The sequence below is a fragment of the Pseudopodoces humilis genome, chromosome 1 (assembly GCF_049639895.1).
Source record: "Pseudopodoces humilis isolate 2021_Gansu_Grassland_sample_001 chromosome 1, ASM4963989v1, whole genome shotgun sequence".
NCBI classification, from domain to species: Eukaryota; Metazoa; Chordata; class Aves; order Passeriformes; family Paridae; genus Pseudopodoces; species Pseudopodoces humilis.
This window is the reverse complement of record NC_142200.1, coordinates 146,738,648-146,760,584: the sequence shown is the minus strand read 5'-3', so window position 1 is coordinate 146,760,584 and position 21,937 is coordinate 146,738,648. Positions and strand designations below refer to the sequence as shown.

The 21,937-nt window shown below is 41.3% G+C and overlaps 1 protein-coding gene across 1 annotated transcript; it reads right to left on the bottom strand.

Moving 5' to 3' along the window:
• Positions 1–2,005: 2,005 nt before the first annotated feature.
• Positions 2,006–20,973, bottom strand: EXOG (exo/endonuclease G). Its single transcript, XM_005527761.3, has 6 exons — positions 20,800–20,973; positions 19,486–19,635; positions 18,168–18,307; positions 16,347–16,423; positions 13,268–13,382; positions 2,006–2,587 (listed from the first exon to the last, which is right to left on the bottom strand). Exons 1-6 carry the CDS (start codon positions 20,945–20,947, stop codon positions 2,126–2,128), a joined length of 1,092 nt encoding a protein of 363 aa, XP_005527818.1. The 5' UTR covers positions 20,948–20,973; the 3' UTR covers positions 2,006–2,125.
• Positions 20,974–21,937: the final 964 nt, after the last annotated feature.

Sequence of the window (21,937 nt, the reverse complement as noted above, 5' to 3'; positions counted from 1 at the left end):
TGTCAGCAGCAAGGGATGGCACCTGGAGCTCCTCACGCACACCTGGAGCTCCTCACGCACACCTGGAGCTCCTCACACACACCTGGAGCTCCTCACGCACACCTGGAGCTCTTCCACATAAACCTAGAGCTCCTCACACACACCTGGCGTTCCTCACAACCCCTGGAGCTCCTCACATACCCTTGGAGCTCCTCATGCACACCGGGAACTCCTCCCACACTCCTGGAGCTGCTCACACACCCCTGGCACTGTCCCAAGGCAGGTTTTTGCTATGGATGGACACCAATGTGTAGCACTGAGATCTGCTTCAGCCATCCCTGGGGGTGTCAGCACCGCAGGGGAGATCTGCAACCTCCCAGCTGAAAGGATGAAGAGGAAGGTGGAAGGCTGAATTAAAAACCATAAATAATTCAAAGAATGGGGAAAAAGAGAATGCAAAGGGCAATTGAGCAGGTTTCAAAGGGTGAGACCATGGCAGTGCCCAAAGGCTGCTTAGACTCCAGTGAAATACTCACTGGACCACATGAAGAATTTGGCATTTTATTACTCCAGACAACCCCGCTCCACTCCCCTGACACCTTCCATATTCTGCAAAAGGAAATCTGGCTTCTTGATTTGCAATTTATTGCTTTTGTTACATCTGATAGGATTTTCAACCACAATTCTGGGCTAAAATCAAAATGAGCAAACATTTTGTCAGGATCTCACCCAATTTGTCTCTGATTCATGTGAGCAATAGGTTTTTATGATGTCCTTAGCTAGTGACATTTCTCTGGATTTAAATGTCTGGATTTTGAGTACATGTTCTTGGCAAACACAGAAGTGTCATGGGAACCATGGCTTGCTTTATGAAGTGATCTGCTTTGGGGTACTGCAACTGAGCAGAGAAGGAAACTACAGAGCTCTTAGAAGCCCCAGCTGATGATTCACAGCATCCAAATAATGCTCCTGATTCATCCTTTATGAAAACATCCCCATTCAGTCAGGCACTACATGACCCTTCTTTCATGTGAAAACTAACAAAGGTGTTTTTATAGCACAAACTCTAAATGTCTATCAAGTCTCACCATCAAAAAAATGCTAAATATTTCCAGATTTTACTCTTTCTTTCCAGATGGAAGATGTCAGAGGATACAAATCACAGTAAGTTGCACAAATAAAAGTACGAAACTAATGAAAAAAATTTCATTTAATCTTCCAAGTAGATGTAAATCTGATAAACATCAGCTGCCACTAAAAAGAACTGGAAATGCATTTTCAGTTAATAAACAAGTTTTGTTGCAGAGTTTATAGTCCAAAGGCAGAAAAAAGCCAGTGAGTGACTACAACAACCAAAAAGATAGTGTTCACCTCTGAAATCAAACAATATGCAAGAAAACATGTTTATCTGAACTTAGTGGTGAAAACTAAATATTAATCTTACCTTAATTTGTGAAAACCCAAACTACAGGTAGGCACTTGATTAATCTATAGTTCTACTGGGGTTTTCTTACAAAAAAATTGCAGAATTATACATGGTGGAATAAGTTTGTCGCAAATGATAACAATTGTGAGCTCCTGACATGCTGAAGTATCCAAATCACACAAGGTTTGTGAGGTTTTGGTTAATACAACTAAGGGAAGACCATATTATGTCTTACACGTCTCTAATAAAAGAGTGTTAAATGAAATAATTCTTAATCAATTTAATTTTCAAAATATTACAGAAAGTACAATTGCTTCTACAGCACTGCAGTGAGAGACATTTGGGGGTGGAATTCCATGTAAACATGTTCCACTTGTATTCCCAAGGTGTCTACTGTCTATCTTTGTGATATTCCTAGAAGTGATTCCACATAAACCCCAAGTCTGACATCCCAGGTGGAAAACAGCACAAAGCCTTTCCTGGAGACCCAGTGATCTACCCAGGCCAGAAATGGATCACTTACACTTCCCATGTCTAAGCAGTGCAACCAACCACATGTTTGCATCATGTTACACAAGAATGAGCATTATTCCAAACCAATTAGCTTCCAAATATTTCTTTATTGTTTTCACAACTCAAAAAAGGATGAGTCAATGTGCCCTTGTCTTCGTGTTTGCCTTCAGTTCCCCTTTCCAAAAACCCAAACAACTTCCTCAATACTCAGCCAGCTCTCCCCTCTCTAGCTGCTACTGGCTTTTCCTGCAGCAGTTCTTCCTCCTTCTTCTTGTAAAGCTTTAGGAGATACTCATCAGGCTCAATTCCTGCCTCCTGTAACTCTGCCATGGCTTTCTCCAGCCGGCGCAGCGTCCGGGCGCTCTGCACTTTGCGGGCAGTGATGTACAGCGTGAATTCCTTGAAGCCCATCAGTTTGCAGGTATCCACCTCACAGATATTTTTAACATCTTTGGTCTTGTCCACCTGGGGGAAGAAAACTAAACCTGACATTCTTTCCAGGTCTTCAACACTGACTTGGAAGTCAGTGAGCTGGTGGCTGAAGCCTATGGGATCGTTTGGCACCACGAAAGCTCCCAGGACCAGGGGCTCTGAGGACATTCTGCTCCGCCTGGCGAGGATCACCTTGTACAGGTGGGATGGTACAGCCACATCATCCTTTCCAATTACCTGCCAAAAGGAAAAGACTGTTACAGATACAAAATCATGGAATTGTTTTGGTTGGAAAAGACCTTTAAAATTATCAAGTGCAATCATTAATCCAGCACTGCCAAGTCCACCACTAAACCACATCCCTAAGCAACACATCTTCATGTTCCCTCTCTCTGGAGCCCCTCTCCTTTTTGTAAATACAGTAACTTAATATTGTAACATACAATAAAAGTTCTGACATGACAATTCCAAATCATGGAGGTTTTAATATACATTTCAAATCAACTCTAAGTTACTGTCTGTCACTTATTTTTTTCTCTATTACCCACACCCAGGTAGCACTTGAAAGCTACTTTACCTAAGTAAGCATTTTTTGAGGGAATCTGGATATACAGTACATTCAGTAACTCAGTATCTTCTTGGAAGAGAAGCCTATCCAAAGAAAATGCACCTAGTTCTTCCATAAATTCCCTACAATCCAACTTCAATGCTCATACATGTTGAGTTTCCTCCTGTGTCCCACAGACCAGGATCCAGGGACTTAAGGGGAGCCCCAAGAGTGGAGGACCAGGATTGTTGAAGTCTCACACTCACATGCACACAGCAGACACCCCATCCTGTGCCAGGGATAACTCCAGGGGAATACACCTATTGCTGGCAAATGTAATCTCTCCAGGACTTAAAAAATTATGCTCATGCATGCATTAAATTAGGCTTTTCTGTTTCTTTCCTATTGCTGAACTGAATCTGTCATCTTAAGAGACTGTAACAGGCTCACACATGGAAAATCTGAGTTTTGCGTAACACTTCTGTAAGTACCCTTCTCAAATCCATGCTTTTATTCTAATTGCAACAGAAGAAAAAGATGCAGATCCCTTACAAAAACTACAAAGGCATTTTATTCTGTATGTAAAATCCAGTAATTTGGTGCTGTTTCCAGGATTTGCAATACCTGCAAAAGCAAAGACTGATTGTTTTCATTTTTTTGACAGCTTTTGTTAGATAGACTTAAAATACCATTTCAGGGAAAGCAGGTATTTATCACATTAACTGTAAGTATTTTACAAACTAATCCAGTGCCAACACTGACAAAAACATACCTTGTCCACTCATATATTGAGTATAACTCAATCACATAATAAACACTTCCTATGTACACTTTTCTCTGAGTATTCAGCCCTCTTGCAAATGAAAATACATTTTTAAAATTAAATTTTGCCTGTGGCTACCGAACCAAGGTTCATGCTGGTCTATTCCAATAGTTAATTAAATTTCAGTTACAAATTCTTTCTGTGATTTGTGTCCTCTACCTCTGTTGCCAGTTTTTTTAAATGACTGGTCCTAAAGTCTTACTGGTTAGACCAAAACCAGAGAAAGGACCTTCAGGAGAAAGGGAAAACTGATAATTTCTTTCCATTTTTTGTGCAATAACGTAGTAGTAGTAGTAGTAGTAACATTACTCCTGTTTCTGGAAAACACATGCTCTTAGATTTATCTACTGTGTTCCATCCCTTGCCCTAAGCTAGGCTATTGAATAGTTTTGCTGTAGTTTAAACTTTTTTCATTGCTTGGGGTTTTTTGGAAGGTGGGGTTTTGTGTGTTTTTTGGGTAGGTTTGTTCTTGTTCTGGGTTTTTTTGGTTGGTTGGGTTGGGTTTTGGTTTTTTGAGGGTGGGTTGGATTATTTGGTTGTTGTTTTCTTATAAAAATTGTCACAGTTATGCCACCAACCTTCTCCCAAGTAATACTCTGCCTAGACATCAACCAGCCACTGAAACTGCTTAAGGAATAAATGCCTTATGCCAAATCACCTTTCCCTTTCAATGATGACAGATGAGCTGATAGGGAAATGAGAGCTCCTGAGTGTCAAAGCACTTTGCATTTAGCATTCTGTGTATGTGAAACCAGAGCTACAGCTCGCCAGGACCAACACCATAAATAATCAAAACTGACTGATGCACAGGTAATGCTAAAATGTACTAAAACCAATGCAGCAGCACACTGTTGTATCTGGTGAGTTAACACTGAATTACAAAATGAATAGTGCTGGGAGTTTTAACCTAGTTGAGATCAGTAGCACTTGAGCTGGGGAGTACCTGCAAAATACTGGGGGTGAGATGGAGAGAGCCAAGAAAATCCCTGAAGGGGAAAGTAAGGAGTTCATATTTCCATGTTCACCCAAGGGCACCCAGTGATAACACTGCCAAAGGCAGGAGGCTGAGGCTCCCCTTCTCCCCAGGAGCAGTGAGCTTGCAGAGCCTGCACTGCAATCCCACCTCCTGCTCATTCCTACAGCAGGGAGGAAGGTGAGGAAGAGGAGGAAGAGGCTGTAGCCTCCTGAGAGAAGGCAGTAGTGAGGCTAAACCCCAGTCCTCAGCATCCTCCTGGGCCAGCAACCTCCTGACCTGCAGCATTCCCATGCAGTATGGCCTTTTCCAGGCCTCTTTGCACACTTTTCCCACTACAAATCCATGGATCTGTACCAGGCTCAGTTCCCTCCTTCTCCACACCTCCCACACACATCCACATCCCGGCATCCTCACTCTGGTGCATAAAAGACCAGAGGAAGGGCGAGCACACAGATGGAGCTGCACAAGGATCTCCAATTAGGGAGGTACATGGAATATGTAAAACAAACAGGTGAACGCGTGTGGAGCGAGCTGAGGGAACTGGGGATTGAGGCTGAGGGCTGAGTGGGTGGATAGAGAGGCTGGGGAATGAATAGAGCTGCACACAGAACACTTAGGTATGAGATGGAAATGTTGAATGCCTCAAGTGGGTGTTAAGGGAAAACAGACCTGGTGCTTATGTAATATTATGCAAATATATATATTCTATGCAAAATAATGCATTTTCATGCATAGTATGGGCACCTAGGAAAAGAGATGAAACAGAGAGGATTAGTTCAAAATTAAGGAAGGGCTGGCCTTTTGAGAAATGTAGATCTATATTCAACTCCATGTATGTAATGGTCATATGTAATTTATGCACCATTGCAGTTCCATGTAAACTCTCTTTTGAGAATTTCTGTAAAGTTTAAGCAGTGCATAGGCTTCACACCAATTTCTCTGAACTGCAGCAAACTACTACTGCAATGACTTCACTGAGTGCTAATACTGTTAAAGCAGATAAAACCCTCTTCAGCCTGCCAAACTGCCAGAGTCCACAGGTGTCCCTTCCTTACTCAAAACAGGGCACAAAAATCCTATGCCCAGCTAATTCTGTTGGAGAAGAACACCATCAAAGGTCAGTGCCTGATTTCTCTGACAAGAGTAAATATGCATAACTAAGAATAAATGTCTTTTTCTGCAGTTTAACACTTTATGTGCACCATGCACAGAATGCATCACCAGTAATTTCTGCAGTGTGACCCAATGATTTCTGTTAAAAAAGGAAATGCAGTTCTGGAGCACAGCCAAGTATTTCCACCATTGCTCCCAGTAATATTCCACACTTTGCTGTTTTATGGGAGTAAACAGAGAAGCTGCAGAGAAATGTTTCCATAGAGCTGCCCCCCACCAGCTCAACTGCCAGAGAAAGAAGTGCAAAAGTGAAGTTTGGAATAGAAGAAAGAGGCAGGAAAAACAAACTCCACAATTCCATTTCCTATTGCCACCTAGAGGATTTTCCTCCCAAACTTCAACAGCCTCAATCACTATCCAGATCTGCACCATCCCATTTATCTCACTGCTTTGCCTGGCAGAGAGCATATGCTCCTATTGTAACAGGATGGAAAATGACTCAAGATTATCCACACACAGATGTTGACTTTGATTTGTGCCGGTCTATCCATAGGCAGCAGACGATCTTTCAGAAATCAAGGCCTGAAACAGGCTCTGTCCCAGCTGGAGAAGAGCAGCAGTTTTTTAAGAGTATCTGTGATTCTATGAGGAATTTTGTGCTCCAATACAAGCAAGAAAACATAGCAATGGCCTTTTGAAATCACTGCTGCCCCACATGCTTTCACACCATGTTGGTAACAGCCCACAAGGCAAATTTTTGTGCAATCTTTTGAAAATTCCCATTTTGTAATTGCTACAAAATTTTGCTTAATCTTCCGAATTTTCAACAGGCTCATAACGTGAAAAAAAAGGCACTCAAGCTAAAAGCCTTCTTTTTATAGCATTAAATATATTTCTTTCCCATCATCATTTGGGAAACCAATGTGAAATTTCAGATGCTTTGCTGTCTATGTTAATTCAATGTAAGAATGTGCATTGCCCTAAATTTTTGCAGCTACTTACTCCTTTCATTTTTGTTTCTTTGACTGAACTAATATCACCTAATAATGTACCATTATCATAATGTAATTTTCAGAGCAGTGTTTTTATTTTTCCATCATTGCTGACATTCTACAAGTGTGTGTGAATTTGCTACTCTTCTCAAAGCCCAATTAAAACATGGACAGCTGTCATGAGGGCAGACCATTAAAATGTGTGCAATTGCTGACATTCAGAGATGTTTACCTATCACTAAAACAACAAACGTGTTGGTAAGCAGTTGTAAAAAACCTAAAAAGCTCACAGGGAGAGATAAGGGCAGAACATTTCTTAAACCAGAGAGAATTCAGAGAGCTTTGATAAATTCAGTCTCACAGCCAAGTCAATGGATGAGGACTTGCCTTAAGCTTGGCTCTCTTCCTAATTTTGGCCAAATCCTGTTCTTGACTGCAGGTTTTAAAAACAGATGAAGCAAATTTGATAACACCTGTGGAGTCCTTAAATATCAAAATAAATAATGAAGACATTTGCTAATGGTATCTAGAGTAAGTTTAAGCATCTGGCATGAACTAATGCCACCTTCATGGTGGTAATCAGATAAATGCAAGGCAGTCCCTAAAAATGTCAGTTTGGAGTTTATGAGATAGAAAACTCCATGAACAAGTGAAAAGTCATAGAAGAAATATAATGGCAGAACAGATGAGATTATATGAGAAGAAAACAGAGTGTTATTATTACTGGAAATTTTAAACACAAACCAATGTTATCAAATTTTCATTTTACACTGGGCTTGTTACAGCTTCCCAGATTGTAAAAAAATTATCTTCCTCTGCAAGGGTACAGCTCATTTTTCAAAGAAAGGGCTTGTGAATCCAAAAGTGGTATTTTGCCACCTAGTGACTAGAAACTGAAAATCCACCATGCACAGAATCAGCAGAAGGAACTAACAAGCCCTTCATCAGTGAGAGGCAACTCTGGACTGTCAATTATCTGTGATTCTCTCAGAACCTGGCAAACAGAAATCACACTCAATCATGCCTTAACCATCAGCACACACTGAAGAGTCCTTTCATCAGACGGTACCACCATCAAATACTTTAAAATGTCAGGTCCAGCAATTCCCTTGACACTCCAGTAGCTGTTTCTTCACTCTATGAGTTTCTAACCTGAGTTTAGAACTGAGCCAGAAACGCAAACAGAACTATCTGAAAAGAAGCACACCCAGCTCCCTGTGACAGAGTCCTTCCCCCTCCACCTGGCAGCAGCAAAATTAACACTTCCATCACATTTCTTGGAGGACAGAATTCAAGGAATCATTCCTGTTCCCCAAGCATGATACTGACCATGTCCATCAGATCTTCCACTGTAGATATAACATCATTCCTGCTGATGTGATGCCATGTTTGGCAACCCAGAGCTTTATTATCATTTGATACTGAATTCTGCACAGAAACAGACTTTCTGGCAGTACAAAACATTCCATTTACTATCAGTGTCACTTTATTTACTCGATCATTGTGACAGCATTAACTGCCTTCGCTCAAGTTCCTTCTGGGTTTGTTAGGCAGCACTGATTCTGCCCAGAGTGTTTTCCCCCAATATTTGAGAGAGCTCTATCAGATGGCACTGAGAAGAACTGAGGGGCGTGAAGGCAGACCTAGCAACACACAAACCACAAAACACTACAGATAAAAATCATAGTAACAATCTGCACAGCCAATCACTCCAAAATGCAAATGCATGTACTTCAGGAAAATTTAATTTGTTATGGTTGGTCTGATTGCTATTGCCAAATCATTTGGCAATCCTAAAAAGGGAAGGAAAAAAAAAAAATAGAGACGGTAGAAAAAACAGCTACTCTTTTGAATACAGAGTTATGACATTAAAAGACAGATGCCCTAACCCCTTTTTTTTTCTTTAATAAAGAGGGAATGTATATATATCACATCTGTAATAAATTGTATTTACATGATGACAGACTACTGCTTGCACAGAATCCACTTAGATTAACTTATAAATGAATCCACCACAGTTCTTAACACCCCATTTCCTATAACTCATATGAAGTTATATGCTCATATGAAGCATAACCTTCAGAATGGGTACAGTGCTAAATAAAAGATCCGATTAATCTCTCCTGCACCTTCGATGTTTCTTCTCCTCTCAACTTAACCCAGTGTCTATTTCATTCATTTGTACCTCACATCTAAATTCAGGGCTGACAAAGCTCTGAAGGTTTCCACCAGCTGATCTAAGATTGAACCCTTTGCATAAAGTTTATGAGCATCTGTAAGGACCTACATCCAGTAGTTATCTCTGTAGCCTTGGAAACACTTGGAGCTGCCAACAAATAAGGAAAACTTCCCAGGTTTATTTCCTCCTTTAACAAGCATTCCTTCTCCTACAGTAAGAGACAACCTCTACTAGTTCTGAAAGTTAACTGGGTAAAACCATAAAGTACCATCTTATATTTGAGAGGTGCAATTTGTTTCCCAGTTATTTGCCACAGACAGAGATGACACCTGTGCCTTCTGGAACGGTTATTGTGCCTCTCTGGCCCAGCCTGGTGATTCAATTTAGAAAATTAAATAGCACACACGACTCCAGTATGAACCTCATGTTATCAGTAAAAAGTACATTAGAATGTCTTTTTCAAACAACAAACAAAATGTTATCTAAACTGTATTTTCATTTGCCAGCCACAGCCAATTCTTGAAATAGCATTCACTAGGATGGCCATGGGAACGGGGAGGGTGGAGCACTGAGCATGATGTAGTTAATTATTGCAAAATTTTTATTTCAAACTCCAAATCTGCTGACAGAGGAAAATCACTAAAGTGACAGTCACTGAAGAGCAGTAATGTATGAAACAAGACAATGTCATTTTGATTTGATCTGGACAAAGATGAAAAACCTGCATCTGCCTCTGCAATGACATAGAACAGATTTTTCCTGTTGGCATTCTATTCTACATATATTCTCAAAACACATTTTTCAGATACCAAGCATGGTCATCAATCTACTCCTTGCAATAAAAATCTCTGCTGGAGACAGATGAAATGACAGAACATATCTGAGGATACCACAAGTTCAGCCAATAGACAGAACAATGCTGGCATCTAAGGAGCTCAAGGTTAATTCCCTTTCTGGAATTAAAGACCAAATGGTACCAGAGTCCAAGCAGGAACTGGGAACAAAGCCATTACTCTGTTTCTCCTCTATCGTGATCTAAAAATAACCTTTCTGGATGTCTGATGAGAAAAACACCATGAGTAAAACCATGGATACGTATTTCACCACTCCTTTAGCCAAAAACAAGGAAACTAAGATTGAAGAGAGGATCTGAAACAAATCAATCCAGACAAATTCACTGTAGCACTTCTGTGTTTTCTTTTTTTCCCTTTCACAGCTCTAGTCTGAGAGAACAAAAACATTAGAGAGCAGCTGAGCCTTAAGAGTGGCATGGGCAGATTACAGGTTGAGAGTTTCAGCACTCTCATGTGTACTGCAGCACTTCTCCTTGAACAGCACAGAGGAAGGAAAGGACATCTTCTCACATCAGCTTCTCATGCCCAAACAATGAGGACTAAAACCCTTTCAGTCTGGTCATTTGTGTGAACTGAGCAGACTTCACTCTGCAAGACAGCTAAGAGATACCTTCCCTTCACAACCCTTAGTGTTCTTCCTTCAGGGGCAGAATCCCACACTACCAAAATCAATGGCAATGACTGCAATTATATCCAAGGTGTTTGTCTGAACTTCTCTCCAGGGTTTGACACGCTGTGTTTCATCCTCTAAGTGTATGTGTTGATAAAAGAAAGACAAACAAACCAAACACTCCCCTCTACTCTGAAGTCTCCCTCCTCAAAGCACAACTGCAATGCAAAGCACAAAAACTTAAGGCATGAAGAAATTTCAAAATATAAGAACCCCATCGTTCTCTGCCTGTATTTATTTAGAGGACTCCAATTAACAATTTAATATTTTAAACAAATAAACCCAAAATGCACTATTTTACTTTTCCCACCTGGAGAGAGTATTATCTGTACTCAAATAAAAATCAATTTACATAATGAATCTCATTGTAGGAAGCTCAGTAAAAGGATTTATGAATGTGAACAAGTGGTGACACACGAACAGGAACACCATCACTTCATCATTTTCAATCCTACACTGAACTTCAGTTCATAGTAAGACCAAAACTGGCAAAACATTCCCAAAAGACCTGTGTTGTCATCAAACCCAAAGATGATGAAGACAAAAGACAAGAATTGAATGAGATGAGAATCACAACAGCATGGGTATTTTGTGCCAGTATTATTTCAGCACTCTATCCAGGTATCAAGTTATTTTGAATAAAGCCAGTAAGATGCAGTATCTGCTCTGATTTTTACCTGTGGAATACTAAAATTTACATTTCAAAACCAAGACTGAGAATGACAGTCATTTCTCAGAAAATGCAATCTTCCTCTTCTAAGTAAACACTTTCTCTAGAGAAGAACGAGAAAAAGATGAGCAAGATTAAAGTGAATCCATTGATAGATGCAGTTGATAGATGATTTAACTTCTTCCTGGAAATGATTTCCACTTATAAAATGTTCAAGGCAGCTCAGGATTTTTAATTCTTTGCTATGCAAGATGAATAGATTTTTTAAGGATGAAAAATAAATGCAGTAGCTTGACAGCTACAAGGAAGCAAATCCCAGCAAGCCGTGTGCAAGCCTGGAGAACTCTCTACCATTCTGAGTGACAGGAAGCCAAATGCTCAGTTGAAGATTGTTGAGAGGGAACATCTCCCTCCTGCTCCCAGCTATGTGCTTTTGGACAGATCTCATGCTGTCACTGAGAAGCACTGGACTACTCTGTGTGCTGCCTCAATCTTTCTACAGCAGTACAAAACACACCCAGTAAACCCAGTATGGCTTGTTTTCTACTGCACTGGGTAATCAAGCATTTTGTGGAAGGATCTGGCAGTCATCAGCACTGGCAGACAAAAGAAACTCTGGAATGTGGAAGGAGCAATGGTGAAGCGAGCACCTGTGGGTGGCACAGGATGACAGCCGACCTAAAGTTGGCTTTGCCACTAATTTATCATCTGGCATTGGTCATATCCCTAAAGCATGGCTTATTCATCCACTTGAAAAATGAGCACAGTCTGCACCTCCCTCACAAAGATGTGGTGAGAGCTGAAGTTTGGAACTGCTACTCAACATGAAGAAGGTAACTTATTACTACTGCACTTTCATATGCATAACTCCCCCCAAAAATAAGAAACCCAAATCCAAAGCTGAGATTTTGTGACAGTCAAGGTTTGATGTGTGTGGCTGGGGACATAAGGGACATATTCTCAAGAAGTAAAATGGTAAAAGCAAATGGGAAAAATCATGTTCTATCATGACTGAGCTGCAAGTACAATCAAATGGAAATCACCTTTGTATTTACAAAGGAGAAATAATGCCTAACACTCACTGCAAAACAAGCCAGTGTTGAAAGATGAACATCTCTCCCTTTTGGGTCTCTCACATCCCTCTGAAATAGGAGGTTGTTTTGGCAAGTTCATTCATTGCTCCTCCGAGAACTAGTTGGAAGATGAATTGCTCATAAGCTGAAGCTGCAGTTGATTCAACTACTTATTTTCAAGGAAAAGTGTTTTTCAAGAGGTGCAAAATGCAGCATTTATTATTTGCATCATGCCAGCTTTCATCTGCAACTGCAAATAGAAATAAATCTCATTGCAGTGAGGGCAGAAGGCAACTCTCTTGAGTAACTTACTATTCTCAAACCTTACAGATGTCTACACACAAGCCTACTACGAATAACTCTGGGAGAGCAACAATAAATTCACCTCAGCTTCATAGCCTGTCCCATCTGTCTGTCAGTGATGGTTTCTACAGACTGTGCATGATAAATCTTCAGAGTATTTTAAGCAGGTAATAAAAACAGGGGGCTAAATGAAGGGGAGTATCAGTACCATTGACCAGTGATTACGCTGCACTAGGGTGAAGTCTTGCAAGTGACTCTGGCATGCTCAGAATCTCAGCTGCAAGGCCTCATCCAAGTGATGCCTGTGGTGTAGCAGCAAACAACTGCTTGTGAAACTTACAGAGCACTGGCACTCCAATAAACTAAAGAGTTTGGAGAGACCTATACTACCTCTGCATTCCACTGTTTCTAAAGCACATGAAGAAATTAATTGAATAGATGTCTGTGCATTAACAAATCCCACTGACTCTGACTGGATGAACAGTTCTACTGCTGACTGTGGATATGAAGTAGATCTCTATAAATAAACAAATTATTCTAAAATTATGCTGCTTCATGTATAGGCAAGATGTAACATTTCTGCTAATCTTGTCCCAACAAGTATTTTATACATTTTGCCTGTACTAAGATGCCCAACTTTTGTTTTATCAAATTATGGTATCAACTTTACATACATAATTACTACTGCACTATTATCCCAGCAACATATATACATACCTGATAAGTAACACTCTTCTTTCCATCACCATTTGTTTGAGGCAAGGTAAGAGGTCCAGAAACAACCCAAACATCTTCAAATCTCTCAGTCAATTCCCGACAGTACATTTCCATTCTGCAACATATTTGTCAGATAGAGAAAAGTCAGCTGGAAAGATTTAATCTTTGAGACACACTGCGAAGGGAAGGGTGAACTACTGACAGGGAGCATTTTTCCAGATTCATCTGAGTGATTCACAAGTCAAAGAAAGTAAAATGTAGGCCCAAGTCCTGCTTCCCATTTGTCCCCTGTAAATAAGGTTCATTTATTTACAGACAGACATGTGTTACTGCACACATCTGAAAATGATTTCTGCAGCCTTAGCACGTCTGAATAGCTGAGTTCTCTACTTACTCCCACACTTGACACTAGAAATATACTGTTGGTGGTCACTTGGGATTAGAAAAATAGAATTGTTCTAAACAGCAATTTGAAGCATTTTTACTTTGAAAAGTTTTATCATATTATTGGATTTGTGTGTTTCTCCCCAAGGAATCAAAGTCCTGAAACACAGTTCTTCCTGTAGTTCAAAGTACTGAGGAAAGTTTCTGTGTGCCATTTCCACTATCTCTGCTTTTTTTTTTTATATATAGATATAAAACTGTTCAAAAATATAGTAACTCCAGAAATGCTACCATATTTTTGCTGTTTAAACTGATTCAGTTTACAGCATATAATATTTCTCAAATAAGAAGGTTTCTGGATCACACCTATTTTACAGAAAAGATTAACAAGGCCAGGTTGGATGGGGCTTTGAGCAATGTGATCTAGGGGAAGGTGTCCCTGCCCATGGCAGGGGAGTTGGAACTAGGTGATATTTAAGGTTCCTTCCAATCCAAGTAATTCTATGATTACAGCACATCTTTGATTTAACACTCCAACTGTTACATAAATCACATACAGTGAGTAAGCATTGGTCCTCTACAAAGGTAAGAGTTGCACTTCACACAAATGGATAGAGTAGTGTCAGACACATTATCCCAGCTAATCTGGCTGCCTCTGAAAAGGGGAGGTTTCATCACCTTCTCTCTTTCTTGTCACAGCTCCCCCTTGGGCCACTTGAGCATTCTTTATTTGTCAACATCCCTAAACAAAACCAGTATTTTTCTTGGTGCTGGGTACTGAGCACCAAAATTTTTTGTTGGGTACTGAGGTGTATTAAGAGAAGGAGCCACACAAATGAGAATGAGCAAGAATGAGCCCTTTCTTCATGAAGATACGCCAAAGCATTGACTACAAGTGAATTCTTTTCCTACTGCCACCAGCTTTGCTTCCAAGCAGCCCAGCTCCTCAGGCTGTCTCATGGCAGGGCAATACAAACACCACCTGGAAGGAATGGGGAATAAATGCAGCTAGGGAGCAAACTGCTTTTGGTGGCAGGAGGGGCAGAGACTGCAGTGACCATGAAATCACACTCAAAACAAGACAGAAAAGAGTTAAATAGCAGTTGGAAGAGAATGAAGAATAGTATGGTGGAGTTAGAGCACACCATGGAGCCAGTCCAGCAGTTTGCTATTAACAGCTTGCTGGATGATTATATCCTGCCCTCTCTTTTCCTACAGCTCCCCTTGTCTGTCACAGCTGACCACTCCTAATCCACCTTCCATGCTGGTTCTAGAACTCATCTCCTGAGTTGATCCAATTTTCTAATCTGGCTAGCAAATGAAACTGACTCACCAAAGTCAGGCTACTAGCAGAGCTGGAACTGGGAAACCAGCAAAAACACAAAGCAGGAGGGCAAACACCACTTTAGAAAACAACACACTTATACTGACTAAACTGCATTGTCTACCTGCACTTCAGATGACAAGTCAAGAAGCAAGGAATTAAAGCAAGAGAAAGGAAGAGAATATTGAATCTAGGAAGGGATATAACACAAGAGAAATACAGTATCCCTAAAAAAAAGTGGCATTGCTGCCTTTTTAATGCCTTTAAAATCTGGGAACAGGGTGCTGGGGTTGGGAAAAAGTGGTAATAATTGCTTAAACTTCAGGGCTGATAGTGCCAGAGGAAATTTTCAAACACTCCCTATGATTTCCTGATAAGGCAGAGATCCTGCTTAAGGGAAACATAGACGGTTTCCCTACCTTCAATTGGTACAAATGCCTGGTTTTGGTATAAGGAAAATTTATGCTCAAACACTTGAGTTATTAAAATAAGAAAAAAACCCTCTTAAAATGTTATGGCACTTTATTTGTCTATAAAACCTTACTGAATGGCTCATCTGATTTTACACACATTCCTGTAAAACAGAAAAGCAGTGGCAAATGAGTGATGATGCAGTTTTGATGGACATTTATTACAACACTGTATATAATTTTGCTGACCTTCCCTTGAGTGAACCTTGAGAAATCTATCGTTTTCCCCTCCTGTTTCTGAGCCTTCACATTCTGTAAGTCCTATGCAAGAAGCACCGGATGAATGCCACTTTTACTATATTCTCTGCTCAAAGGAAGGGAAGAATAAAAATCTTACATGAAGCAAGTTTAAATTTAACAACCACTCCACCTCAAAGTCGATCCAGTCAGCACTTGCAAGTGACAGAGATCCTGCCTGACTGCTCTTTGGGAGCCAGGACCTGAAGGAACACCTCAGACCTGAAGTAGTGACAGCTCAGTGGGGAGCGCTCAGTTCTCCGATTCAAAGGGAACCAACATCCACACACAGATCTGGGAATACTCTCACACTGCAAGTGCTTCTTTGAGGAAGACCTAAACCCTCTCCTCGCTTCTGCCAGAACTTCCTTAAGGACAGTTAAGCCTGGTACTTTTACCCCACATCAGACAGAAGACATAATTTTGTCTGTTTTATATAGAAGTCTTCAATGGTTTGACTGAATAAAGAACTAAAGTAGTTGTTATACTGCTCCTTTACTGAGATGACTTGAGCTGCCCTCTATTTCAGAGAAAGCTCCTATGACCTCTACAGATAAACTGCTCTTAAACACCTGGATGTGAAGAACCATTGAAAGTAAAGCATTTTTGATTTATGCTGCCGCCTGCTATTTTCCACTTAGTTTCCTCACAAGTAATTTCTCACCTGTTCCAAAATCCAGCATTATTTTCGTAATTCTGAGGCACAATGTTAGACAGATAAAACGTTTCAGCCATAGCTCTCTGCATAGAGAAAGAAAATAATGACATTTCACTGAAACATTCATGAGCTGAAGACACATTTTAGCAGTTTGTGGATCAGAATCCCATTTCTAGTTTAGTTTATACATCTGTTAACACAGAAAATCAAATAAAACCTAAATCAGAACACCTACAAAATTATTTTGGATTAAAAGGTGCACAGTTGAGGTAAAACCATGCAAAGTTATCTACTGTTTTTTTCCCGTCATAAACAGCACAAGAATGTCCAATTCTAGAGGCACAGAAATTGCTATCACCCAGCGTCAGTTTGGTAATGTCTTTGAAAGGAACTAGTCATTTTTCATTTTGAGTAGGAAGGGCACTTTCAAGCATGCTTTTCATTTATTTGACTGCTTAATGGCTAACTTTTTCTTTCCTTTACAAGAAAAAGTTTTATTAGATATACCCATCAATATTTTACACATACATAACGTACAGGCAATGAAATGATTTATGAGACCATAATGGTCAAACATCCATATATCTGCTTAATTTCATCTTGTAGAAGTGCCATAAACATCTCAGAACAGAAGCTCCCATACCTCCAGAGGTGAAGGACCTGGTTGGTGCTGAAACAATATGCAAGGGAAATACAGAGAGAAAAAACTCCAAGACCTTAATCCAGAATTTTCACAGATCCTGCAGCTGTCAGTATTTTTTACATACTACTATTGCAAAGTGATGGGACTGACAGAACTCCTTAGGATAATGAGCAAACACTACCTCCACTAATTAGACTGTGAATTCAATTCTTATAATCCTATATTTGAAAGACTGTATCACCTCACTGCATTTCAAGCCAGGTCCCAGGATTTCTGTGCACAGGGAGCTCACCAGCAAAAATTCCCCAGATGTCACAAATAAATAATAACAAAGGCACTTCCAATAGAAATAAAACTGATTCTTTCATTTACCGCATGCCACTGTGCTGTCCCTCCACCCCACTGAATACTATCTGCCCAGAGAAATACAAATTCAAACTGCTTCTTAATTAACAAATTGCTGCATTAGGCACATTTCACAAGAGGATCCAATAAATTCAAGGCTGCTTTGTAAGTCAGCCAAGGCATTAAGGCATGCTTCTCTTACAGCTTGAATAAATGGCAGGTGAAGACATTTTATAGACTGAAAGAACTATGGCAAAAGGGTCTAATTTACCTCATACACACTACAAGAAAAGAAAAAGCCTTTTAAATCATCCAGGCAATCCCCTTGCCAATACAGAACAGTACTTAACAGCATCTTTGCTTAGCCCAATCTAGCCTTAAATATCTCAGCAGCTGTTGGTCACGATGACATCATTGTCCCTGTCTCCCTTTAACTGAGCTTTGAAGACTTTCTGGGGTTTCTTGGTGAAGGTTATCATCTTCATTTTACAGGTAGACAATGTGACATGCAAGAGGCTGAGAACACTTGCTTAACACCACACTGCTCAAGACATCATCTCTGCCAAACAAGCTGATGTAGGTGTGATTTAATGAAGAGAGGTATGTCATCAGAGCATGCACCTGATTTAGATGCCTGCAGCAGACTGTGAGAGCATCCTACACTGCTCAGTCAGGAATAGACCTTGTAACTCCAAATCCAGCTCTGTGCATCAATAATGACATCATGTTCCACCTCAAAACAAACTGCAAAAGGAGTTTTTGCACATTACTTCTAAGGCTCTTTTGACTCTTTCCAACTGAGAAACACAAATTAAAAACATGGGAGAAAGAAGTCCTACTGTTGAAAATTTGTTATCTCCTGCTGGTGCCATGTGTCCTCGTGACCATCCACTGCCAAGGTAGTCTTCATTGACAGCACTGAACATCAGAGGGATGTTAGGGTCTGGTCTGAATTTACAATGCCTTCGATCTGCATCACCTGAAGAACAGCACACTAAATGGTCAGATTATCATGAAACCATCATAATCGCAAGACAAAAAGATCTAATTCTGTCATATCTTGCCAGATGACCCATGCTTAAGGATTCAGTACATTAATCTGAATTCTGTGTATCTCGTTTACAGGTAATGCTTATTTCTTTCTGACATGTGTTTTAAACATTTAAGTTCTTATTTACCAACAAAATATATGGGTTTTGCATCATGACTTTTGAGTCTTCCCCAAACAAGACATGTCTGCCTCAAATCTCAGTTTCAGTAGTTACAGACATAAATCAGAACTGAATGCCTCAAGATGCTTAATTTCAGCTTGCAGGTTAGTTATAACTGATTATTTGGAAAACATTTGAACAATTCAGCTGTTATGGCCCACTTGAAAGTAACACTGAAATTACTGTTTTCTTCTCAGAAAGAAGTGGGATCAATGATGCTACTTACAGGTTGGTCATAATGTTTTCAGGATCTTGCTTTTAATTTTGAATGGTAATTTGAAGACAGCGATTAAGATATATTTGGAGGGCTATTGCTTCCATAAAACATTTTACAATTACATGGTTACCTCCATTACTAATAATCTGCCTTATAAAAACTGAACTAATGCTATAAACTTAATTTACAATGACTGTATACCACTCATATTTCATTCACCACTGACAGCAAAAAATCACTGTGCCTCTGTCTTGCATAAAGAACAGCACAGAGAGTATGAGAACTGTATCAGAGTAAATAATGGCTGCAGTGAGGAGGTAATGTAATATCTAGCTCTGAATAATTGTTGATACCCTCTGCTCAGTTTTTACCTCAGAAACGGATATTTTCCTACCATTTTTAGCAAATCTCCAAGATCTGTGTATTAAAAGCTCTGGTACCACTGGCATTAACTCCACTGCCATAAACTAGACCTCAGAACTAACTCCACTAAGGAAGCATGAGCCATTTTAATGCACTCAAACAACTCTGCATATCCAAATCAAGTAAGGAAAAGATAATTTTCATTGTTTCATCTTCTTTCCATTCATGTTATGAAAAGGTAAGTTGAGCTTCCCTCCAAGAGATCACTATAGGACTTTTCTCCCTGACTGCTCCAGGGTCCACCTTGTGTAAGCAGCAAAGCCCATTCAGAGCATCACAAATGTAAGGAAATAAACACCTACCTACCCAGCATCTTTTGTTTTGAAATGTGTTCAATCACCCATCTAGGCACCCGTTTTGCCTGGTCATAAGACAGTGCATGATTTGTGTAACATCTGGTCTCTGTTCCAGCCTCAGGAAATCCATATCTTTCCAGCAGAGCCTCTTCTATCGGTTCTAAGGAAAAAATAAACAGAAAACCACCCAAAGATGAAATGTGATCATAAACTGAAGAGTAAAAAAAAAAAAAACAAATAAAACTCAGGGAGTGTAAATCTACTGTATACGGAATTACTTAAGGTTACAGCCACAATTAAGACCTAAAAAATATTAAGATGGTTATCCAGTGAAACTCTCATCTGCCAAAATGGCTGAGGTTCTCATCATGTTTTAACATGAGGATCTCAGCTCTAGGACTAACTCATCTATCTACTCCAATGCCTACAGAAAGCAGAAGAAAAGCTATCAGGTATTTTCTTTCTACCAAAGAAAAGCTCTCAGACCTTTAGGGACAAATCAGGCAACAAGGAGTTACAGACACAGGAGATCAACACACACATTCCACCCTTTGGAGCTGGAAATCAAATTCCTCACAAACTGAGATTTACAAGCTGGGCACAAGCAAGTCCTGCCCTCACTGGGAACACTTATACTCTGCTGAATGAATGAATGAAAGCTGAACTGAATTTTCATTTTTTTCCCACGAAATAACTTCTTCTCATTGAGGAATATTTACTCCCATCTTACTGTCTTGTTCATTCTCCAGCCATCTGTCCACCAGCAACTCGTGTTTTTAGAGCCATTCTTCCTCTGCTTTCCAACAATCCGGTACTTTTAAAGCCTTGAGGCTGCGGAGAAAACCATTCACTCTCTCAAGTGCCCCAAACTTCTCTCCCCACACCTGAATCCCACCAGACCCCAGACTTGATAAACGAGACTCGGCTCGTCCAGGGCAGCAACAGCTGAAATTTAGTTATGGTCTGACTCGAAATGTGTGTTTAAAACTAAATACACATTCTTCTCCTGCCACCAACACTCTGCCGTGAGCAGGTGCAAAGGGAAGCGCTTTTAATTACAAGCTACAGCCCAGCATCCCCAAATAACCTCCTCCCCCACTCAGCTCGGCCCAGGTACTAGGGGACCCCCACGACCTCCCGGCAGTATTTGGGCATTCCGGGAATGGGAGAAGGAGGGAAAAGGCTTTTCTGAGGGGGAGGAGAGAGTTTAGGGACAGAAGCGGCTGTGGAGAGCGGGGTTGCGGAACACGGGGCCGCGCTGAGCCGGCCGCTCTCGCACCGCCGGGCCGCCGCTCGCAACGTCCCCACTACCCGCGGCTCTTACCCTCTGCCCGGGCCCCCCCGGGGCTCGGCTCCGGCTGGCTCTGGCTGCGGAGGAGCCGCCACGTAGCCCAGCAGGATGCAGCGGCCCCGGCCGCGGCCCCGCAGATGAAGCCGCCGAGAAAGCGGCGGTGGCGAGGCAAGGCCGCCATGGCGGCGGGGAGGGGAGGGAAGGGAAGTGGAGGGGAGGGAAGGGAAGGGGAGGGGAGGGGAGGGAAGGGGAGGGGAGGGGAGGGGAGGGGAGGGGAGGGGGAGGGGAGGGGAGGGGAGGGGAGGGCGCGCTCCCGGTCCCGCAGCGCCCCCGCTCGGCACAGCCCTGAGGGAGCCGTGGCAGCATTGCCTCAGTGCGGGCGCACCGCGTGAGGGGATGAGCCCGGCGGGGTTTTACCGATAGCTAAAAGTAAATGTGGAAAAATAAAGTGAGCAAAATAAAGAGTGGAAAAATAAAGTGAGTTCCCTCAAGGGGACTACAGGGGCTGTAGTGGCTAAACTGCCCCTGTTATGCGGTGGGATGGGTGGTGTGGTGATTGGCTCTCGCAGAAGAGGAATGGATGTAATGTGTGTTAAAAGAAGTTTTATTAAGGTTTAAAGTTCTTTTTGACGTTGTTGTAGGTTGGTTTTTGATCCCTTCTTGTTCTCCCTTTAATCCTCTCTCCTCCTGGCTGTATCGTTGCCACCCTGCTCGCCGTGGGGAGGGAGGGCGCCCCTCGCGTGGGGCGGCCGGGCATGGCGGGAGCCTCGCCGGGGCCTTGGCATGGTAACACCTCAGCTTCAACCAAGTGCCAAAACTGTCCCCACCGGCGGACGGCGAAGAGTCGTCACCTGGCAGACTTTGGGCGGGGCCAGGGATATTTAAGAAAAAGTTTGAATATGTATGATTACTCACGAATATGTATTTGGCTGATGGCCCTGTTAAAATGTTTGTCCTCGTCTTTCTTACAAGTACCCCTTTAGGGACTGGAAGGTCATCAGAAGGTCTCACCAGAACCGTATCTTCTTCAGGCAAACACAAACGTTGTGGTGTGGGGTTGGCTTTAGTCCCGGTAGGGAGATGTTACATGGGCTTCTTTTCAGGAAAACCACCAGCCCGATTATTACTATTTTTCCCTCTCAAGTGCCTGCTTATGTCCATATTTGCTTCA

Coding starts and splice junctions, on each gene's coding strand:
- EXOG (XM_005527761.3), bottom strand. CDS start 20,947: ATGGCGGCCTTGCCTCGCCACCGCCGCTTTCTCGGCGGCTTCATCTGC. Junction 18,308..19,485: donor TTCAAAACAAAAGATGCTGG/GTAGGTAGGTGT, acceptor GCTGTTCTTCAG/GTGATGCAGATCGAAGGCAT. Junction 16,424..18,167: donor GAGATAACAAATTTTCAACA/GTAGGACTTCTT, acceptor TTCTCTATGCAG/AGAGCTATGGCTGAAACGTT.